The sequence below is a fragment of the Calidris pugnax genome, unplaced genomic scaffold (assembly GCF_001431845.1).
Source record: "Calidris pugnax isolate Ruff unplaced genomic scaffold, ASM143184v1 scaffold81, whole genome shotgun sequence".
Classification (NCBI taxonomy): domain Eukaryota; kingdom Metazoa; phylum Chordata; class Aves; order Charadriiformes; family Scolopacidae; genus Calidris; species Calidris pugnax.
Window position 1 is genome coordinate 11,972,049 of NW_015090880.1, and position 19,606 is coordinate 11,991,654.

The following is a 19,606-nucleotide window of genomic DNA, read 5'->3' on the forward strand; positions in this document are numbered from 1 at the left end:
CGAGCCTTGGCTCCACCAGCACGGCCCTCCTGGGGAAGAGGAACATCTTTCCAGCACAGGAATCTGTCATTATTTCCCATTATTCCCGTGCACACACTGGTATGTGAGACAAAGGCATTTTAAGCTGTTGAAGGCATAGGTAACCCCCTGCTCTCTTTAAAAATACAAGATGCTTTATCCAGTCAGGGTGACAGCATTAGGTTGATGGTTGGACCACATGATCCAAAAGGTCCCTTCCACCCTGGGCAATTCTATGTTTTTCAAATAGTCACAGAGGCAAGGAAGTTCCTGTAACTGCAGTAATCAGTAAAGGGGAGAAAAGCCCCAGTGGGCTGGAATGAGCCTGCCATCACACAGAAGCACAACGCCCAGAGGGCGGCTACGCTCTTATTAGGAATTCACTTCCCAAAATGGGGAGATAGTTGCAGGATGAACAAAAACCCACCTGCACGTCTATCTCAACCAGCAACAGAAAACTAGCTCATGGGGAAGCTACAAAGTAATCCTCTGTGTTCCTGGGAGTGAAAGGTGCAAGGCATACACATCACAAAAAAGAAGCCAACAGACCAACGTTGTGAAAATTGCACTTTATTAAATATACAAAAGCTCAGCACTTCTGTAGAAAATTGTATCTTCATCTCCAATATGGTAACGTGGGTTTGTTTCCTGCATCACTGGTAAAACAGCAGCCCCACAGCTGGTTTTCTCCCCAGAGGAGCACGATTCTTAACGGAATGAGCCAAGCTGGTGCTAGGGAGCAGCAGGGAGCCTGGGCAGAATCCCCGAGACCCCTCACCCTTCCTATAGCCCCTCAGTCACCACCTCTGCTTCTACCAAGGAACCGCACCACAAGACTGAACTGACAACCAACTGACAATCAACAATTCCAATACCGGAAGAATGAAAAGAATTAAGGCTAATCAAGTAATTACTACTTCTCAAAACACTTGCGATTCCTAACTCAGATCTCTATTTCAATACTATTTGTAGCAAACATTTGCTTCTACGTATGTTCAAGTTAGGTTCCTTTGGTATGGAGACAGTTGTAACTGGATTTCATAAATTAAGCCATTATTTTTGTACCGAATTGTGTAAACTTACAGAAAAAAAACCCACTATAGCGTAGGGAGGGCACATTTGGAAGCCAGACCCTCACTGTGTGGAGAGAGACTTAACAACAGTACAAGACAGTCTCATCTCAAGTACTTGGTACAGCAGAAATACGTAAACATGAGCCATCACGATACTACAAGGCAGCATTTCTCTAATGTGATATAAAGCTCAAAATTCAGGCTACTAAAGTCTATGAAATCTAATCAGGCAAATACGTTCTCATTACTTAATTTCATGGAGTATGTTCATTGTCCCTACTAAGTGAAATTCAAGAAAGAAACAGTACACACAGCAAAAAAAACCCAAAAAACAAATATTTGAAGAATATACATTCAATTATAAAAGTTAATTTCGTTTCAAGGCAGCAGTTTTTATTTTTCAATGTTTGTGACCTCTGAGTTTCGCCTTAAATAAGTGCAATTTGAAGGTACATTTTGGAAACAGTTATGCAATGGTATAGTCCACGCTACCATTTCGGATGCTTAACCAAGAACAACTTCAGAGACTTCTAAAAAGTTGGGGGAAATCAATGCTTTCTGTCAAACCCACCCTATCTCAGAGCACTGCTAACCTGGCTACTCAGTATTTCAAGTTACTTTGAAAATCCTCAGTCCAAAAGCATATATTTTATATAAATACTGTGTAAAATGTGACAAAATTGTGTTTTTCCTTTGAACACCTACATTTCCAAATGCATCAGCCAAAGAAGTGTACATGATACATGACTGTGCATAGGAGAAAAGGCAGCAGAGGGAGGGGTTGTTGGAGGCAGGTACACACATGGATTTCCTCAGGATATTGAGCCACGCTCTAGGGGATAAAGCTGGCACTTTCTCCATAATACCCGAGGTGCCCCAACTCTCAGTGAGGACTTGCCAGTTCTCAAATCAGGGGGAATTAGTAAACACAAAGAGGTACAGATCCGCTTGTTCACTCACTTATAGCAAATAGAGACACTCCAAAATGCTTTTTTCCCCCCCAAAGTCGATGTCGTTGACTTCCTCCCAACAGCATCCTATAGCCATATTTTTCCATGGATGAGGTGTATCAACAACAACCGCATCCAAGCCCCCTCCCCAGCTCTCGGTGCCCGCTGCTGAGCTGTGATACGCCGCAAGCACCCTGCAGTAACCAGCGCAGAAATACACTTGAAGAGTTTCTAACCAGGATTCAACGCCAAACCCGACCACCACCTCCTCCTCACTGCTGCTTCTTTGGTGGAACACGGGATTTTGCAACCACAATGGGAACTACAGAGAGCAACCCGATGAGCAAAGCCCAGAGAGGGCGGTAGAAGAGCCACCCGATGGAGATGGTCAGGAGAGACAGCGAACTGGCTACGCAGAAGGCAAACGCTTTCAACCCGATGTTGACCAGATCTCTCACAACAGGAAACCAGTCCACTGCAGAAAGAATTAAACAAGGGATAAAGCAGTTGCCAGGATGGTACCTCAAAAGGAAGTCTTAGTGTGCAAATCCTAGGCATGAATATCGTAATCAAAGGACAGACTCTAATTATTTATCAAAAGCACTGGATGAAGCGTTTCAGTAGAGTATCCTCAAGGCATTTGATAATTAAGCAAGAGCTGAACATCTAAGACAACGGTATCCTCATCTCTTCAGACAGGAAGTAATCCAAAATTAAGTCTGAAGTCTTGTCCAAGGCATGAAAGGCAGAGTAAACTGACAGCCTTGCAGCTATGAACAAGTCTAAGGTAACTGATACAATATGTTAGCACCAAAATTAACCTCTGGCAACAATAAATCTTGCAGTAGCATGTATATGGATAAGTAAATAAGGGGGGAAAAAAAGTGCACCACTACAAAGCAAATGATAGCTTTGATATTTGAAGTTTATACAAGTTGGAGACACCACCCTGCTTTTCTCTTAGGTTTTACTTCAACATTTTGTATGCTGAAAGGATAAACAAAAAACTTCTTTTCTGTGTGCAGAATAACCAGACACAAAGTCATGTTACTATACAACTACTAATTAAGACCTGTTGGGGGGACCGCTTGTGTATGGGTGTAGAAAGTAATTGGACTGCAGCACCTTGAGTTAGACTTGAGAGAACCAGCCTAAGGTGTGTTTTGGCTTCTAATTTTGGTCAGCATTGGGCTGGGATCTTCTGAGACTGGCAAGAGATATTTGTGTATTATCTTTTTTCAATGTTCAAAAAGCAACCACCTGGTTCTGGGATCCTGTTCACCTGCAACTGCCTACAGTAACTTTCACATCAAATCCAATCTGAGTTCATACCAGATTCCTCCTGACCTCCAAATTAATTAATTGTGTACTTGAGCAAGAGAGGACATCTCTACGGATTATGATCCTATTTCTGTATCATTTTACCTTTCTGTAAAAAACTTACCCAAAGTGTAAAAGATTCGGGTCATTAGGCTGACGCCTACAAACATTGCCAGCCAGCCTGCTGCACGGAGCGCCCAGGTCTTCATGCTGTTACTCTCGTGCTCTTTCTGAAACACTTCCTGAAAGCAAACACCATTAAATGCAGCCTGTTTCTCAATTTCTTTTGAGATCCTCTTGATTCCAGTGTATTATGAGCCAATCAGAGCCAACAGCATTTTAGGAGCCCACATTCTCTTATAGAAGATACATTTGCAGCTCACCCTGCAGGGTCTTTTTGGGCAGTATTGCTGCCCACTACAATGGATTTCAAAGTGCAGCACAAGGGAAACCAGCATTTCTCTAAATTAACACAGCTCAACAAGCACCCATCAACACGCTTATAATCCCAGGCAGAAAGCACACAGGTTTTGCTGCAAAAGGATCTAGTCCACAGTCATGTGGAAAATAAGATGATAATAAATAAATGGTACAAGGAGGAACAATCTGACTTCACTATGTTTGGACTAAGAGAAAAGGCAACAATATCCACTGATGGCTGAAGAAAAGGTATAGGAAGGAGAGCAAGCAGTATGCAGGGAAATGAGAAAAGGTATGTGTACATTGCATCAGGCAAAGCAAAGCACCTCTTTGCAAGAATTCTGAGTTAGATCTTTTTTCAAAATGGGCCCCTCTGACTTTATAAAACGTACATATGAAGAAGGCTAAGGCATAATAAAACACTTAATAGAAAAATATATACGACTGATTGACCACTTGTACATACAGGTATTCTATGAATTATTAATTTGTAGTGAGTTCCTTTCCAATGCACTAAAATTCTGTCTAATGAAGATTCAGAGCTCCCAGTAGAGAGACGATTCTACTGCTACTCTCAACTCAAAACAAAAGCCTTTTAAACTGCTTTTGGGAGCTCCTGTAAATTCTTGACATCTGGGATTTTTACAGCAGGGCAAGAAACAATCATTGATGGAAACAAACCTACTAAAAGGAGTAAATGAATCACCAAATTGCTGGAGCAGGCAGGATTTATTGGAGCATAATGCTCTGCCTGAAGGTTTTTTCTCAGCCAGAACAGCAATAAATACTTCAAACAAGTCTAAACTCCTGTTATTAGAAGCTGAATAGAGGATAGCTCCTACAGCTTGTTTAATTAAAGCCTAGTTTTTACTATTTTTACATACGACCTTTTCAAAAGCACGTGCTTGCATGTCTAAGTGGGAAACTACCAAAGAGCAAATAAAAGCAAAATGAGAAGGCACAGAAACAGCCTTTAAAGCATAGGATGTTCAGGAGCAACACAAAGGGATTTTAAAATAAATAAATACATAGCTACTTTAGCCACGTTTCCTTTTTAAAATTTAAAAAAAACCCAACCCAACTATAGCCAAATTATGTACTGCCAGTGGGAGAAGCATGGCATTTTGTTGCAATACAAATAACATGCAAAAACCTGGAAGGCAAACACAGGCTATAAGGTGTTGTCCTAGAAAAAGGAGAGAGAAAAGCCAATGTTTACATTGAGCACCTCCTCCCCCTCTAGAGCAGGTGTGAAGGAGAAGGAGAGCTTATTCCCCTGCTGCTTCTGCGCTACCATCTCCAATTTTAACCCTTCACCAGTACAGCGTGGTATCTCACCTCCACAGAGAGATCCCCAAGGTACAGAATCTGCAGGACATCTCCAGATTTGGTATGATATGGAACCAGTTGGTCGCCTCGCTGGCGAGCAATCACAGTCACCTTGGAAGAAAGGGAAAAATATTTACTGGTTGCCAAGTTGGAAACAGAGTTTGAAAAATACAGAAACAGCTGAAGACTCACCGTGTCAGCAGAGCCCAAACGGGGGTCATCCCCACTCAAACCTGCATAGAAGAATGAGACACGAAGGTCTCCTACCTACAAACAAGAGAATATTGGAAGTCAATAAAGATTTATTTACCAAGGAAAATCACAGGAAAGACAACTCTGCATGGCAACACCCATTATGTATCAAACTTTTTTCTGAATGTTTATGTCAAGCCAGAGGATACCCAGAATGATTTCCAAGCTGTACTTTTTTCAGGCCTAGTTGACAGCTGACACAGGATCACTCAAATGCTGGTTTGCAATACCTCCTGTGATTTAGCTACAGAAGCACATTAACACCAGTGAGATCCTATGTTCATCCCTTGTTATTTCATCTTTTAGCAGAGGAGGGCAGGCAGCACAAGCTGACAACAAGCTATTTCATTGTACTCCGTTCAGTACAGCAAGGCAGAGATAGAACCCACTGCCCAGCACCATCCTGTGTCTTTCCATTTAAAAGCAAGACAGGCTTAAGAAAAAGAAAAAGCAGCAGGATCAAAAGCTTCCTGCAAGAGAAGCACGCATGCTGACAGATTGTATGAAGGGTGTCATCCTATGTGATGATCTGCACTCCAATTTTTACATATTTAAATAGAAATGGGACATGCCCCAACTTTATTTTTCAGATAACAGTAACCACTGCTTTGGTTTATCCTTCTTGTCTTACTTCTGGACGCCTGGGGTTCTCACTGTGGTAAAAATAATCTCCTCCTCGGGTTACATCAGCATGTGGATCCTCAAGGTTTGACAAGCTCAACTGCTTGAAGTTATCAATTTTATCCACGAGACCTAAGCAGAATTAAAGAAACAAGCTCAGGTGCAGCCTCTAACTTGGAACAGCCAATTTGCTGGCTGGCTGCCTGATTATCCCTTGAACTGACTGCCATTGCAGAAAGAACCAAAGTCCACTGTGATTTAACAGCGGACACAAAGCCAGTACAGAGCAATTCTTACCCTTGGAAAGAACAAAGCTGCCAACCTGGACATTAGGAGAAACAGCAGTGAAGGACTCCACAGCCATGGCACTGCAGAACAGAGAGAGTCCCTGATTAGTCCCAGAATTACGATCAAACTCTTGATTTGCAGTATGTAATAAACAACACATAAAAGGTACTATGTCAAACATGAGGAGAAACTCAAAGAGCTTAATGGCTGTCACAATGTGTTCATAGTGTTGGAGCCATTAAAATAAGTTAAGACAGGACAGGACTGTCCCATCCCTTGGCCTGACCTTCCATTCACACTACAGGATTTCACTAGTTTTTCCTGTACTGAACCTATAATGGGCTGAAATGGAGTTCAGCTCTTAGGAAGCTGGTCAGTGATGATATAGAGGGTTTGACTGACAATGAATTAATCACATTCCTAGATGAATTCCTGCAACACCTAACTACACTCATAAATGCACTTTATTTCTAGTCTGAATTTATATAGCTTCCGCTGTCAACTGCTAGATCTTATCTGCTAAATTAAGAAACCTAGATCATAAACCTTCTCCATATAAAGGTACTTATCATGGCCAAGTTAATTACATTCAAACTCGGGAATCCTTTACTGACAGACTTCATTCTCCTAAGTGGTACTACTAGAATCTCCTTGGCAGTAATGGCCAAGTTAATTAAATTCAAACTTGGGAATCCTTTACTGACAGACTTGACTTCATTCTCTTAAGTGGTACTACTAGAATCTCCTTGGCAGTAAGCAGGTTTTATTTTCACAAATGTCTAAGTTGCATAAAAAGATAAGATGGACAGAGAGAGGAAGAAGACACGTAGTACACTTAAAATAGCCTCATTAATGCTAGGCATGAATTCTAAAGTTCAGCATGTCTGCACGCACCATACCATCGCGTGCAAGGATCCACTAGAGCTATGCTCTGTCTCCTTGGTTTGTACCAACAGACCCAGAAGAAATGTTCTTAGCTGCAGCACTGTATAAATTATGTCCTGCAATCACACTAAACCAAAAATATTTCTCACTCCGAATTGGAGATTTGCATTTACTGCAGAATGCCTGGAGAACTTCCATTAACCAAGAAGTATGCATGGGGAGGCCAGGCAAAGCAGCCGTGCCATCTGTGCATCCTTTTTTCCATTATCTCTCATCTACACAAGTCTGCTAGTTGGGACTTAAAATAAAAAACACATAGATCTTCTAAACACATAGCTCCTCCTAAAGTAGCACTTCCAAGTGAAGGACAGTGTATTTGGATGAGCCCACAGAACAAAAACAAAGTTCTGGAGATATTACAAAGTTCAAAGTTTTGTTGAAATCCTGGTCCTACTATCTCTCCAGCTGTATTTTTCACTCACACATGATGTTTTTTGCCAGATGGCATCCTGCATCTTAAGGAACCAAGCAGGTGCTGTGAGAATGAGCAGCAAGCTAAAACTTAGCATGAAAAATGGCACTTTGTAGTGTAACTGCAATGCCACAGATGACAGATATATGGAACAAATTGTATATGGATGACTGCCACAAATAGGCCTGTGAGCTCATACATACTAGCTTAGAAAAAGCAGCATGCAAGTGGCACGACAAGCTCATGGGATGCCTGCTATTCTAACCCTTCACTTGTAATAGAGGAAAGGATTCATAACAGACTGCCCCAAGTCAGAAAGGAACCCATTCAAGTTCTGCTACATGGAGACCACATGGTTCAGAGGTTACAGAATAACAGCCTGATGTCCAGCCATCACTTAACTCTGGTTCCACTAGGCAGCTTTGAACTGGTCTCCAATCCCTCTGTGCCTCAGTTCTCCCAACTACCAAAAGACCAACAGTTCCACCTGCTTCGCTGCGTCACAAGGATTAGTCAATTTGCTTTCAACTTTGATCAGACAGGGACAGAATCCAGAGGGACTGTGCTCGGTGGTACATTACCTTGGGTTTTTGTGTCCAATTTCTCGATCAAAGTTTCTGCTGTTCACAACTTCTGATTTCCATTCAGTATCTACAGAAAATGATATGAAAGTTGAGGAGAAAACAGGAAAAATTGCCACTCAGATCTTAGTTATTGAAGACGCCTTTCAATCAATGAATCAGCTCGAAGAAACACTTAAAATGTTTACATCAAAATATATATGTGATAGTCTGTACTGATATTTAAATCCATCTTCCCAGCATATTAACAAGGAATGGCATGATTTAGAAAAAAAACTATTTTAGCCATAAAATTGTAACTCAACTTCACTCATTGGTTGGGTTTAGTTCCTGGCTCCACTCTTCAGGAATAATCTGGCTTTTTAAGGAAAGGCTGTAAGCTCTGCTGGAACTAGCAAATATCAGTGCAATCAAGCAACAGATAGAGATGGTACCTGTATGTGCCACTGTCAAAAATGCATAATGCTGCCTTTGTTCAGGCCACAGCAGCCTCCCACATCCCCAGGACAGATTCCAGTAGGTTTGTTATAACTCCTACAAAATTAGAGTCCCTCTTTTGAGCATCTTCAATATTAAACATAGCTTGCTCTACTTCCATGAAGGAGTAGAGAGGAAAGAAAAGGAGTTTGGTTAAACAGTGGAGTAGGAATCATTGTAAGGGATATTCTGGTGTATTGATTTTGCAAGATTTTGCTGGGAAGGGAGGGGGGCAGCAGGGGTGGCCTCTGTGGGAAGAGGTCAGGGGCTTGCCCTGTGTTGGACACAGCTGGCTCCACACTGAACCCACTGCAGCCACAGCTGAGCCCATCAGTGAAGTTCAGGGCACTTCTGTGAAAATATTTTTAAGAAATGGCAGAAAACACCAAATGGGGAAGGGAAGGAACAAAAAGGAGTGAGAAACAACAGAGGGAACACCAAAGTCAGAAGATGAGTGCTCCACAGAAGAGCAGATGTTCACTGCAGCACGGGGAGAGTCCATAATGGAGCATGGGAGAAGTGCAAGAAGTGGCAGAGAGAAACCACTACGTACTGACTGTGAGCCTACCCCCACCCCCTGCACTGCTTGCTGCTTCACTAAAGGGAGTGAATGTAACCTGTCAGGATAACAAGTGAGGGCAAGGGGAGAGGAGTCTGGAGTGAAGTTCAGCCTAGGAAAGGGCAAGAGCAAATGTGTTTATCCAACACCCTAATCTGTAGTTATTATTTTAATTGACAATAAATTAAGTCAATTTTCCCCAAGTCAAGCCTGTTTTGCTCATGATGGTAAAATTGGTAAGTGATCTCCCTGTCTTTATTTCAACCCACAAGCTCTCTCATTCCTGTTCTTCCCAATCTCTTTCCCTGATCCATTGAGGGGGAGAGCGAGGAAGTGGCTGTGTGGGCCCTTGGCTGCCAGCCACAGCTAACCCACCACAGCTAGTAACATAAAGACTTTTACTGGACAGAATCCATCAATCCTGAGAGGGTGGATGTTTTTTCAAAAGGCACTTCTTTTTGTTCCCTGCCACTGTAAGACTGTTTTTCACAGCTCACAACCACTAGCATCTCCACGCTGCAAGATCCCATGCTTCACTGAGCTGGGGTATTTTTATGATCACACCCAGAAATTGCTACACACCCACGTTATACATCCATGTGCTTTAATCAGCGATAAATGAAGCACAAAGATCAATCCCCAGATATGTGATGACTCAGAATATTTTTCTGCCACTGGGTAGGTCAGAATAATGCTCTCAGATCTGCTCCTGCCAAAAAAGCAGTTGGCAAAAGCCACATCAGAAGGTGCTGATGATTTTCATTTGCTGGTATCAACACCTAAACAGACTCTCAACAGGCTGTCTTACAGGCTGGAGCTACACTGTTCTTCCCTGTCTATTCTCTTCTGCTCATGCCTGACACATGCCCAATTACTCCACTTCTGAAGCGTAATCTCAGGCACAGCTTTAAGTACACTCCCATCTCTGCTCACCTCCTGTCACTGAGGACCTCAGGGGTCCTATCTCCAGAGTATCCTATCCCTGGATGCTGCTCTGAACCTCTAGTAGTTCCAAGACAGGACTTTCTGTATTAGTTGCTTGCTAACAGCACACCTCCTTTCACCTCAGAAAGGGAGGTCCTGCCATTTGTTTAGGAAACAGAATTTTTGCTTCTTTCTTCACATTCCTTTCTTTCCCAACAAGAAAATGCAGGGTTTACAACAGAAGTCAAAATATACACACATAAAAGTCTAAAGTTATCTGTGTAAAAGAAAATCTACTTTCTGTTGATCAACTTACTGTATGAATACTTTGTCTCTTTCTTAATCTCACCATTCTCTTCATATTCCCTGCAGAGAAAAGGGGTGGGATGAGAATCAAAACAGTGCACACACACCCCTGCTAAGGGCAGAATACACTTTACAAATGAAATGCACAGACAGCTCATTGGCAACAATAACTTATCTTTACAAGTAAACTAACTCTTCTCTGAACTACCTATTCTGAAAACATAGATTCTCTGTAAAAGGAGAAAACTACACACAAATGCTAAACACCCCTTTCATTCCAATGTTGCCAGCAAAGAGGTGTTGACTGGATCAACGTGGAACAACCAACGTTAAAGAGAGTGAGACAAGTTGATCTAAATCAATAAGTCTTTTACAGATGCTGTGCCATTAAAACTGAGAAGCTATTTTTCACACCTTCCCAACCTCCTGACACCTTTTTTGTATGACACAAAAGACATCTGCAACATGAGTTCTCTGGAGTCAGACTTACGTAATAGCTAGTAACTTTTAAACTGTTGTCAGGGGAATTATTATTAATAACAAAAATATTTTTCCCCTTCTGCTCGCAACTATTAGCAGAGTGGCTAACATCTCATTACAGTTTTGTAAATTCCCCTGATAAGGTACCTAGACTGCAACATTGCCTGTTATAAAACAATCTGAGTGTCTTTCAAGCACAGTACAGACTTGCTGCGTTTTTTTTCTTCAGGGGTGGGGAGAGTTAAAAATAAATAAACGATGGGATCCTCTTAAGACAACAACTTGTACCAGCTTTGGCTGGGGTAGATTTAATTTTCTTTGTAGTAGCTAGTATGGAGATATGTTTTGGATTTGTGATGAAAACAGCATTGACAATATAGGAATGTTTTAGTTATTTCTGAGCAGTACTTGCACAGAGACAAGACCTTTTCTGATTCTTATACCACCCAGACAGTGAGTAGGCTGGGGGTGCAACAAACAACTTTTAAACATTTCTTTCACTTACGTGGATTCTTCATATTCTACCCATTGGTACATTTCCACATTGCGCTTAAGTTTGACAGCCTGGATCGAGAGCCCATAGCTGGGATCAAACAAAGGCTATTTACAAATTAAAGAAAATACAAGTTAATATAAATGCTATACCTCACAGACTCAAACTCTATTCTTTCATTATCAAATCCATTTACATACCTCACTGTACATAGTTAGTACTATGTTACACACAGTTCAATATAGAATAAATGCTATGTAAGACAAAAGGGAGCATCTCTTTATATCACTGATAAATCTGACTTAAGAAATCATCATAAAAAATTAATGCCATCGTGAAGAATAAAACCTGAAATGCTGGTTAATAATATGCAGGCTTGAGTGTTTAAATCAGAGGGAGATTTTATTTAGCTGGAAAGTACTGTGCTGTGTTATCTTCTGCAACTCACGCTGACCATGGAAAATGTCACCACTACTGAAAAGTCAGAACTTGCAGAGCCACTGTACTACAAGAGCCTAAAGACTTTAAAACATCATGAATACACAACAGGTTCCTTATACAAAAGGTAATTGAAATTATCCACCACAGGCAGTGGGAGGGTAAACCCAGACAGAAGTAGCATGGTGTTTGGGAGCAGGGAGACCAAGGCTGTACAGCATCTCCCTGATTCCAGGCCAAGAACTAACACCTGGGTGGCAGCCTGCAATGCTTACAGAGGAGAGAAGGTAGAAGTCTTCTCCCTGTATATCAAATGTAGTTTTAATTGCCAAAGACTTCTCCTTTTCTCTAAGCTTTAAAATAGTATCTTAAAGATATGAGCATTTCTTTACCTTAGATGTACTGAGGGCACCAGCTAAGTGCACCAGTCGGCCTTCATTCTGCTGAGACACACTGTGGATGCTGTCAAGAGGGATCACAAGAGAAAGTCCCTCATCAAGAGATTTGGCAGTTCTTAAAGCTCGTCCCTGCAATCAAAAAAAGCAAAATCGTATTGTGGAGAATCAATGGCACAGCAGTATTTCTCCATTATCTCTCATCTACACAATTCTCCTAGTTGGGACTTATAATAAAAAACACATAGATCTTCTAAACACATAGCTCCTCCTAAAGTAGCACTTCCAAGTGAAGGACAGTGTATTTGGATGAGCCCACAGAACAAAAACAAAGTTCTGGAGATATTACAAAGTTCAAAGTTTTGTTGAAATCCTGGTCCTACTATCTCTCCAGCTGTATTTTTCACTCACACATGATGTTTTTTGCCAGATGACATCCTGCATCTTAAGGAACCAAGCAGGTGCTGTGAGAATGAGCAGCAAGCTAAAACTTAGCATGAAAAATGGCACTTTGTAGTGTAACTGCAATGGCACAGATGACAGATATATGAAACAAATTCTATATGGATGACTGACACAAATAGGCCTGTGAGCTCATACATACCAGCTTAGAAAAAGCAGCATGCAAGTGGCACGACAAGCTCATGGGATGCCTGCTATTCTAACCCTTCACTTGTAATAGAGGAAAGGATTCATAACAGACTGCCCCAAGTCAGAAAGGAACCCATTCAAGTTCTGCTACATGGAGACCACATGGTTCAGAGGTTACAGAATAACAGCCTGATGTCCAGCCATCACTTAACTCTGGTTCCACTAGGCAGCTTTGAACTGGTCTCCAATCCCTCTGTGCCTCAGTTCTCCCAACTACCAAAAGACCAACAGTTCCACCTGCTTCGCTGCGTCACAAGGATTAGTCAATTTGCTTTCAACTTTGATCAGACAGGGACAGAATCCAGAGGGACTGTGCTCGGTGGTACATTACCTTGGGTTTTTGTGTCCAATTTCTCGATCAAAGTTTCTGCTGTTCACAACTTCTGATTTCCATTCAGTATCTACAGAAAATGATATGAAAGTTGAGGAGAAAACAGGAAAAATTGCCACTCAGATCTTAGTTATTGAAGACGCCTTTCAATCAATGAATCAGCTCGAAGAAACACTTAAAATGTTTACATCAAAATATATATGTGATAGTCTGTACTGATATTTAAATCCATCTTCCCAGCATATTAACAAGGAATGGCATGATTTAGAAAAAAAACTATTTTAGCCATAAAATTGTAACTCAACTTCACTCATTGGTTGGGTTTAGTTCCTGGCTCCACTCTTCAGGAATAATCTGGCTTTTTAAGGAAAGGCTGTAAGCTCTGCTGGAACTAGCAAATATCAGTGCAATCAAGCAACAGATAGAGATGGTACCTGTATGTGCCACTGTCAAAAATGCATAATGCTGCCTTTGTTCAGGCCACAGCAGCCTCCCACATCCCCAGGACAGATTCCAGTAGGTTTGTTATAACTCCTACAAAATTAGAGTCCCTCTTTTGAGCATCTTCAATATTAAACATAGCTTGCTCTACTTCCATGAAGGAGTAGAGAGGAAAGAAAAGGAGTTTGGTTAAACAGTGGAGTAGGAATCATTGTAAGGGATATTCTGGTGTATTGATTTTGCAAGATTTTGCTGGGAAGGGAGGGGGGCAGCAGGGGTGGCCTCTGTGGGAAGAGGTCAGGGGCTTGCCCTGTGTTGGACACAGCTGGCTCCACACTGAACCCACTGCAGCCACAGCTGAGCCCATCAGTGAAGTTCAGGGCACTTCTGTGAAAATATTTTTAAGAAATGGCAGAAAACACCAAATGGGGAAGGGAAGGAACAAAAAGGAGTGAGAAACAACAGAGGGAACACCAAAGTCAGAAGATGAGTGCTCCACAGAAGAGCAGATGTTCACTGCAGCACGGGGAGAGTCCATAATGGAGCATGGGAGAAGTGCAAGAAGTGGCAGAGAGAAACCACTACGTACTGACTGTGAGCCTACCCCCACCCCCTGCACTGCTTGCTGCTTCACTAAAGGGAGTGAATGTAACCTGTCAGGATAACAAGTGAGGGCAAGGGGAGAGGAGTCTGGAGTGAAGTTCAGCCTAGGAAAGGGCAAGAGCAAATGTGTTTATCCAACACCCTAATCTGTAGTTATTATTTTAATTGACAATAAATTAAGTCAATTTTCCCCAAGTCAAGCCTGTTTTGCTCATGATGGTAAAATTGGTAAGTGATCTCCCTGTCTTTATTTCAACCCACAAGCTCTCTCATTCCTGTTCTTCCCAATCTCTTTCCCTGATCCATTGAGGGGGAGAGCGAGGAAGTGGCTGTGTGGGCCCTTGGCTGCCAGCCACAGCTAACCCACCACAGCTAGTAACATAAAGACTTTTACTGGACAGAATCCATCAATCCTGAGAGGGTGGATGTTTTTTCAAAAGGCACTTCTTTTTGTTCCCTGCCACTGTAAGACTGTTTTTCACAGCTCACAACCACTAGCATCTCCACGCTGCAAGATCCCATGCTTCACTGAGCTGGGGTATTTTTATGATCACACCCAGAAATTGCTACACACCCACGTTATACATCCATGTGCTTTAATCAGCGATAAATGAAGCACAAAGATCAATCCCCAGATATGTGATGACTCAGAATATTTTTCTGCCACTGGGTAGGTCAGAATAATGCTCTCAGATCTGCTCCTGCCAAAAAAGCAGTTGGCAAAAGCCACATCAGAAGGTGCTGATGATTTTCATTTGCTGGTATCAACACCTAAACAGACTCTCAACAGGCTGTCTTACAGGCTGGAGCTACACTGTTCTTCCCTGTCTATTCTCTTCTGCTCATGCCTGACACATGCCCAATTACTCCACTTCTGAAGCGTAATCTCAGGCACAGCTTTAAGTACACTCCCATCTCTGCTCACCTCCTGTCACTGAGGACCTCAGGGGTCCTATCTCCAGAGTATCCTATCCCTGGATGCTGCTCTGAACCTCTAGTAGTTCCAAGACAGGACTTTCTGTATTAGTTGCTTGCTAACAGCACACCTCCTTTCACCTCAGAAAGGGAGGTCCTGCCATTTGTTTAGGAAACAGAATTTTTGCTTCTTTCTTCACATTCCTTTCTTTCCCAACAAGAAAATGCAGGGTTTACAACAGAAGTCAAAATATACACACATAAAAGTCTAAAGTTATCTGTGTAAAAGAAAATCTACTTTCTGTTGATCAACTTACTGTATGAATACTTTGTCTCTTTCTTAATCTCACCATTCTCTTCATATTCCCTGCAGAGAAAAGGGGTGGGATGAGAATCAAAACAGTGCACACACACCCCTGCTAAGGGCAGAATACACTTTACAAATGAAATGCACAGACAGCTCATTGGCAACAATAACTTATCTTTACAAGTAAACTAACTCTTCTCTGAACTACCTATTCTGAAAACATAGATTCTCTGTAAAAGGAGAAAACTACACACAAATGCTAAACACCCCTTTCATTCCAATGTTGCCAGCAAAGAGGTGTTGACTGGATCAACGTGGAACAACCAACGTTAAAGAGAGTGAGACAAGTTGATCTAAATCAATAAGTCTTTTACAGATGCTGTGCCATTAAAACTGAGAAGCTATTTTTCACACCTTCCCAACCTCCTGACACCTTTTTTGTATGACACAAAAGACATCTGCAACGTGAGTTCTCTGGAGTCAGACTTACGTAATAGCTAGTAACTTTTAAACTGTTGTCAGGGGAATTATTATTAATAACAAAAATATTTTTCCCCTTCTGCTCGCAACTATTAGCAGAGTGGCTAACATCTCATTACAGTTTTGTAAATTCCCCTGATAAGGTACCTAGACTGCAACATTGCCTGTTATAAAACAATCTGAGTGTCTTTCAAGCACAGTACAGACTTGCTGCGTTTTTTTTCTTCAGGGGTGGGGAGAGTTAAAAATAAATAAACGATGGGATCCTCTTAAGACAACAACTTGTACCAGCTTTGGCTGGGGTAGATTTAATTTTCTTTGTAGTAGCTAGTATGGAGATATGTTTTGGATTTGTGATGAAAACAGCATTGACAATATAGGAATGTTTTAGTTATTTCTGAGCAGTACTTGCACAGAGACAAGACCTTTTCTGATTCTTATACCACCCAGACAGTGAGTAGGCTGGGGGTGCAACAAACAACTTTTAAACATTTCTTTCACTTACGTGGATTCTTCATATTCTACCCATTGGTACATTTCCACATTGCGCTTAAGTTTGACAGCCTGGATCGAGAGCCCATAGCTGGGATCAAACAAAGGCTATTTACAAATTAAAGAAAATACAAGTTAATATAAATGCTATACCTCACAGACTCAAACTCTATTCTTTCATTATCAAATCCATTTACATACCTCACTGTACATAGTTAGTACTATGTTACACACAGTTCAATATAGAATAAATGCTATGTAAGACAAAAGGGAGCATCTCTTTATATCACTGATAAATCTGACTTAAGAAATCATCATAAAAAATTAATGCCATCGTGAAGAATAAAACCTGAAATGCTGGTTAATAATATGCAGGCTTGAGTGTTTAAATCAGAGGGAGATTTTATTTAGCTGGAAAGTACTGTGCTGTGTTATCTTCTGCAACTCACGCTGACCATGGAAAATGTCACCACTACTGAAAAGTCAGAACTTGCAGAGCCACTGTACTACAAGAGCCTAAAGACTTTAAAACATCATGAATACACAACAGGTTCCTTATACAAAAGGTAATTGAAATTATCCACCACAGGCAGTGGGAGGGTAAACCCAGACAGAAGTAGCATGGTGTTTGGGAGCAGGGAGACCAAGGCTGTACAGCATCTCCCTGATTCCAGGCCAAGAACTAACACCTGGGTGGCAGCCTGCAATGCTTACAGAGGAGAGAAGGTAGAAGTCTTCTCCCTGTATATCAAATGTAGTTTTAATTGCCAAAGACTTCTCCTTTTCTCTAAGCTTTAAAATAGTATCTTAAAGATATGAGCATTTCTTTACCTTAGATGTACTGAGGGCACCAGCTAAGTGCACCAGTCGGCCTTCATTCTGCTGAGACACACTGTGGATGCTGTCAAGAGGGATCACAAGAGAAAGTCCCTCATCAAGAGATTTGGCAGTTCTTAAAGCTCGTCCCTGCAATCAAAAAAAGCAAAATCGTATTGTGGAGAATCAATGGCACAGCAGTATTTTGTGAAAAATGTTAGGAGACAAGCGATCTGAAGAACACAAGGAATGCTTTTATATTCAGCCTCAAGGAATATTCTTGAAATACATTTGTACTTCTCTGTCTCTCTGTGGCTGAAACAGTTTGGGGTAGTACTTCTTACCCATGCAACAGGACCATTAACATTGACTAAGCTCCTCAAACACAGAGAGATTATTTCTACAAGGGTCCAAATATATTGTTCTTCTCCTCTAACTTGTTTATAATTCTCAAGTAACTGCAAAAGTTATGCCAGTTATGGTCCTTTTTCCACAGACCCAGTTGGCTACTTGGCAGAAGTTTTTCTTACCTTATCATAATTTCATGATGTGCTTTTTCCTGCAAAGTCACCAAAATTGGGAGTAGTTTTTTTCCTCTTACAGAGGTATAAAAGGAAGCCTTAGGTGAAAATTCACAGAATTCTGCTTCCCCACTCCAAACTGCCAAAAGCATGTATATTTGCAATAGTAGGGTGTTAGGATTCCCTGCTTGCTTTAATTATTTTTTTTAAATCTAAAACCAAAACATAAAATAAAACTGAGAATAAATAACACTCTCAGTTTTGCAACATAGAATACAAATTCCTTTAATGCAATTATAACAACACCAGAAATTAGGACCTTCTGTTACCCCAAGAAAAGAGAGAAGACCAGATTGTGGTTGGCTCATACAACCCTTTTTCAATAATACTACAGCCTGTTTCTGTATCAGCTTACAAGTTTTGGATCTTATCGCTCATTACACATTGCCATTGTCTCTACTACGTTCAGTTCCACAGAAATACTATCTGTGGCCCTGTGATTTCACTCCTCTGTTATATTCCAAGCATAAGCATAGAGTCTCCAGACATAATGCTGTCTTCTCATGGAGGAAGTAATAAAGCATTAACACGACCATTTTATTGAGCATATAAATGCAAAACTAGTCAAATGCAACCTCATCTGTGATATTTCAAAGCTGTGTACAAACACTGGCAGTATTTCACTTACTTCATTGGTAAAAAGAAGGTAGAAAGACAGAAGAAACGTCACAAGTCCCATCAGCATGCCTCCAGAAGTCTCGCTGAGCCTCTCCAGGAACCCTGGTTTGGACTTACTTGTGATTTTAACATGTTCTTTTCTGCTGTCTGTGTCAGAGAACTGTTGGACATAAACCAAAAATACAATATTGGTGTGAAAGGGGAAAGCATTCTGCTTCAAAGTAAGTCTTTTAGCTTTGTTAATACCGCTCCTCTACAGAGCAGCATCTCTTGCCTTGGACCAAAACTTTCCCATACTTATTAAATGCCTCATCACTCTTTCGATGCCTGAAATACAATCAATAAATAAAACTCCAGCCTGATGGAAAAAACAATTTCTATTATAGTGGTTCAACATGTTCCTTCAAGCTTTCTTCAGCCTGTCTCTAAGTTCCCTGTTTGGTGTCCACACCCTGCATTCGGGCCATGACAAATTGAGTAATACTCCTGAATTCCAGCCCAGCTAAAACATAGCTATAAATAACAAGTTACGTTTTACCTCACCAGCGGAGAAGTGCCTGCATACTTTAAAATAATTGCATCTCAGGCAAGAAAAAGCGCTAGCGTGAAACAAAACAGCTATTGCTGTCCTAGCCCATGCCACGTTAAAGTATGAAAACCCAGGGGTCTATATATACCGGCAACCTCCGTATACAGTCTGGCTGTAGGGAATAACCAAGAAGCAACTTCAGATCAGCACAGGTAGGCAAGAAAGGAGACGAGGCTTCCCTTTTGCGCCTCTCGAGCCGCCAGGCGGGATGTGGCAGCGGCCCCTCCGCTGCACGGGGCCTCTCGCCTCAGGCGGGCCACTGGGGGGAACGGCAACGGGCCCACCCAAGGGACCACCACATGCAGCGCGGAGCAACAACAGGACCAGCCCGAGGAGCACTTACATTCCTCGACATCTTGAGCCTCTCGCCCTCGGCTGAGCACCACCCTGGAGAGACCGCGGGAACCGCACACCAAGAACCGCCGGAACCGCGCCCGCCGCCTCAGGGCTCACTCGGCCTTCTAGCCACCGCGCCTCACCGCACTGCATGCCGGGACACGT

At 41.8% G+C, this 19,606-nt stretch overlaps 1 protein-coding gene across 1 annotated transcript; it reads right to left on the reverse strand.

Annotated features, from left to right (window-relative positions):
- Window positions 1-572: 572 nt before the first annotated feature.
- TMEM43 (transmembrane protein 43) lies at window positions 573-19,582 on the reverse strand. The gene is made up of 12 exons (XM_014946880.1): window positions 19,449-19,582; window positions 18,527-18,676; window positions 17,333-17,467; window positions 16,515-16,609; window positions 15,540-15,589; window positions 13,264-13,333; window positions 6,281-6,351; window positions 5,994-6,115; window positions 5,303-5,377; window positions 5,120-5,221; window positions 3,486-3,603; window positions 573-2,516 (listed from the first exon to the last, which is right to left on the reverse strand). The coding sequence occupies exons 1-12, from the start codon at window positions 19,458-19,460 to the stop codon at window positions 2,314-2,316; spliced, it is 1,203 nt and encodes a 400-aa protein (XP_014802366.1). The 5' UTR covers window positions 19,461-19,582; the 3' UTR covers window positions 573-2,313.
- Between the last annotated feature and the right edge of the window lie 24 nt (window positions 19,583-19,606).

Coding starts and splice junctions, on each gene's coding strand:
- TMEM43 (XM_014946880.1), bottom strand. Junction 13,334..15,539: donor AGAGACAAAGTATTCATACA/GTAAGTTGATCA, acceptor CATTTTCTGTAG/ATACTGAATGGAAATCAGAA. Junction 6,116..6,280: donor CAGCTTTGTTCTTTCCAAGG/GTAAGAATTGCT, acceptor AATTCTGCTTAG/GTCTCGTGGATAAAATTGAT.